Consider the following 3,546-nt stretch of genomic DNA (forward strand, 5'->3'; position numbering starts at 1 on the left):
CCCATGGAAGGTATTGGTCATGCCAGTCATTTGACGTCACACAGAGCCTGTATTCGCCTGGAGGGGGAAGCTTTCCGGGTGGCAGCATTCTGTAGCACCCAACAGAGTCAGTGCAGGTTGTTGTGGTGTACTGGCAGTCATCGAAAGAGCGGACCAGCATGTAGTCGGAAGCAATGGTGCCTCTCGGAAGATTGGGTGCCCACGAGACGACCATACCGTAATACGGACAGAGTGTAGCAAAATCCGCATTGGTCTCTTCAATCAACATGAAGTCCATGCTCTTATTCGTCGTCCGAGGAGTGGAAAAGCCTACATTGTCAGAACGCCCCGTGAATACCAATTCCCAACGTCCCGAAGGCGCCCCCCAAATAGGCATGAATGTAATGGTATTGGTTCCCGCATCAAGAGTCGCCGGCCAGCCAGGGATGAGGACTGAAATGTAGTACGAGGCGGAGAGGTTCAAGCCAATCAGTGGTTGGTCATTGTTAACTTCACAGGTGTATGGGATGTTGGAAGGACTGAGTATTACGCTGGGAAAGCAGTTCGTGAGTGTCACCGAGGGATCCTCGTCGGCTGCAGGCGTGGCCATTCTCGTTCGGGGGACCATTCCACCAGCAGCAGCAACAGCGGCACAGCGAAGAAACGGTTCAATCACAACCATCAGTACCAGAAACAACACCTGGATGTCTCTCAACTGCAGCCCCATAGATGCCAGCAGTCTCGTCTTCCTTCTGCCTCGACGCAGGATTGAAACATGTTCAGAGAGGCCCATATCGCTGAGACTGCAACTGCCAATGCTCTTTGGTATCTTGCAACACTGTAGGTGTGCCGATTGCGATTTCCCTTCCATGTGCCTCGTGTTCATCGCTTCACTGATTCTATGTTGATGCTGCAGGTGATGTTAGATACTTCCCTTAGTTCAGAACGGGTAGGAGCAAAAAGTCAGCTAATAGAATACAGAGCGCAGAGGANTGCCTCGACGCAGGATTGAAACAGGTTCACAGAGGCACATGGCATCGAGACTGGAGTTGTCAATACTCTTTGGTAACTTGTAACACCGTAGATGTGCCAACTGCGATTTTCCTGTCATGTGCCTCATGTTCATCGATTTCTTGAATAGATAAGACTTCTACTAGCAGCTGCTTGTCTTGATTTAGAAATAAAAAGAATCAAAACGCAGCGAATAGCACGCAGAACATAGGCAATCAGCAACAGAAGAACTTCTACAGTGGACATATCACCATGCTTGTGTACTTGGGGTTTCCACTCGCATACCAGTAAAGAAACATCACTTGTGCTTCTCCAATAAGATAACTGTGTATTATCAGTAACGTTTTCCAAACACTTCTTTGGGGCCTCTCACTCTCCCCTGCACCTCAGCACAGCCACTACACAGCTGCCTCCATACCCCTCACACCAAGAGTCCCCTCAATGTCTATTGCGCCTCTCCAAGAGACACATCAGGTGGCCAGCAGGCCCTGAACCCGTGTCAGCGTCACCTGCGTCACTCGTCAGAAGCACATGCTGAGGCACCGTCAGCGGGGACCACGCCACCACACTGTCGCCTGCAGGGTGATTCATATTGTTATTGTGTTGCTGGTGAAGAAGCCAATCCCTCAACAAGGAATACACACACACACACCTCCTTCCTCATTTCCCCTGAACCCCCACCCAAGTATTGTTGCCGTCACTCACCACAACTGAGACACAGACACGAGAGGAAACCCCACCTTCAGTTTGCTCCTTGAACGCATGGTGAGCACCACAAGCGTATAGAGGAACAAACCAAAAAGAACACCCACCAACAACTCGATTTAGTGTCGACTTATGCAAGATGGGCTCTTTGATCGTTTCCTTCACAAAAGGCCATGTGCAGGTGAAGGACATGTCGAAGGAGGAATATAACCCAACACACTTTCCCACTCAACTAGACTTGCTTCCCTCCGGAGGAATTCAAAAGACAAAAGCGCACACACACACATATCTTAATGACCATCCAAAGTCATCACACCTCACACAGCGTCATGTGTTTCCGCCGACATCAAGAATGATTTTGGATGTTATGTTATTCCGTTTGCATCGAGCAGAACCCCCCAGGCAACCATAAATTGAGCATTGGATCCCTGCAACTCCGCACACCAGGAGAACACCGAGGAAAGCTCACAACAAAGCACTGCCCCTGCCAAACAAATGCATCACACGCATGCTCCTTATCCCTTCTTTTACTGTATCACTTCGCACCATATCAAAGAGTATCGGCACAGCAGAGAGTCACCCATCACCCCCAGCAACCCTTTCATTCCCTCGTCAGTGCTTCCCGCATCACGTCAGTGGTGCACCATCAGCCAATGATGTCCAACAGTCGTCATGTCGCACACGCACCTAGCAATGCAGATTCGGTGGTCTTTTTTTTTAGGTTGACTCGCATCAACCTCTTCAACCCCCAAATTACTTCTGCAGTAGGGAGTAGACCACATCTGGAAGCCGAATAAATACAAAATGAGTTTCATATCTACATTCATCTCCAGCACCGCTGCCATTTGACCTTCATGCTGCAAGTTCTAGAGTAGGCAGTACAGTAGAAGGAGTATCCTGACGGGCAATCTGCAAATAGGACCTGGTTCATGCTTCTTATTCCCCAAAATGCCTTTCCAACAGTGGCTACGCAGTGAGATTGTTGTCACTCATCCTCACTGCTCATGGAAGAGTCCTTCACAATGGGTGTAGAGAACCAGCATGACACCCCCTCACAGTAAGCCTGTAAAACTTTCGCCAACACCAATATCTTATACACATCCTCAGCCTAAATAATCCATCCTCACCAATACGCCCAGTTGCTCTCCAGAAACACCATGGTCCCTTTATGTGTGTCACCTATTTCCCTCTTCTCTTCTCTGAAAAACACATGGCGTATATCATCGCCATCATCGCAGATCATTCCATTACACTGTTGGAGACATCCCTTACCACCCCAACAAGGCTTAACTCTGCGAGAGGCGATCAGAAGAGCATTTCCGCACAACATAACTATGCTAATACGAACAAGGTTTCACGAATCCGGAGAAGGAATCGCACTGCTTCTAAGCGATGCCCACTCCCTCTGATACACACACACTTGCCACCCTTCTTCCACAATGAAACGCAGCAAACATAGAACGTGTTCCGTAGATTCCTCGAAGCCAAGAACCACACTGTAAATTATCGTACACATACCTTNTTTTTTTATATGCATCCGTGTTAGGAACCTTTCTGCAAACAGGCTGGACAAAACCTTTGTCCGTACCTCCCAAAAAAAGGCCCCATCAGACGTAAAGTGCTGCACAGAAGCTGCAACATACCGAGTCGTGGGAGAAGGACACTTTCTGCCCGCCACGAAGGCCAACACACCCTCTATAAGGCCCAAACCAACTCAACACAACCATCATTACTCGTGTTAGCAAAAACGGATAAAGAGAAGGAGAGCGTAAAGCGCTCTTTTACCCAAAACGCCGGCGGTTCAACCCACAGACACACAGAATGCCTCGGTATACATAACGTGTTGGCACG

The 3,546-nt window shown here is 48.9% G+C and overlaps 1 protein-coding gene across 1 annotated transcript; it reads right to left on the minus strand.

Annotated features, from left to right (window-relative positions):
* On the minus strand, positions 1-850 carry DQ04_00661000 (hypothetical protein; the record flags this gene model as incomplete). Its single annotated transcript, XM_009309449.1, has 1 exon — positions 1-850. A coding segment is annotated over one exon (850 nt), but the record flags the coding sequence as incomplete, so codon positions are not given.
* Positions 851-3,546: the final 2,696 nt, after the last annotated feature.

This window comes from Trypanosoma grayi (genome assembly GCF_000691245.1).
Source record: "Trypanosoma grayi strain ANR4 Tgr_66_V1, whole genome shotgun sequence".
NCBI classification, from domain to species: domain Eukaryota; phylum Euglenozoa; class Kinetoplastea; order Trypanosomatida; family Trypanosomatidae; genus Trypanosoma; species Trypanosoma grayi.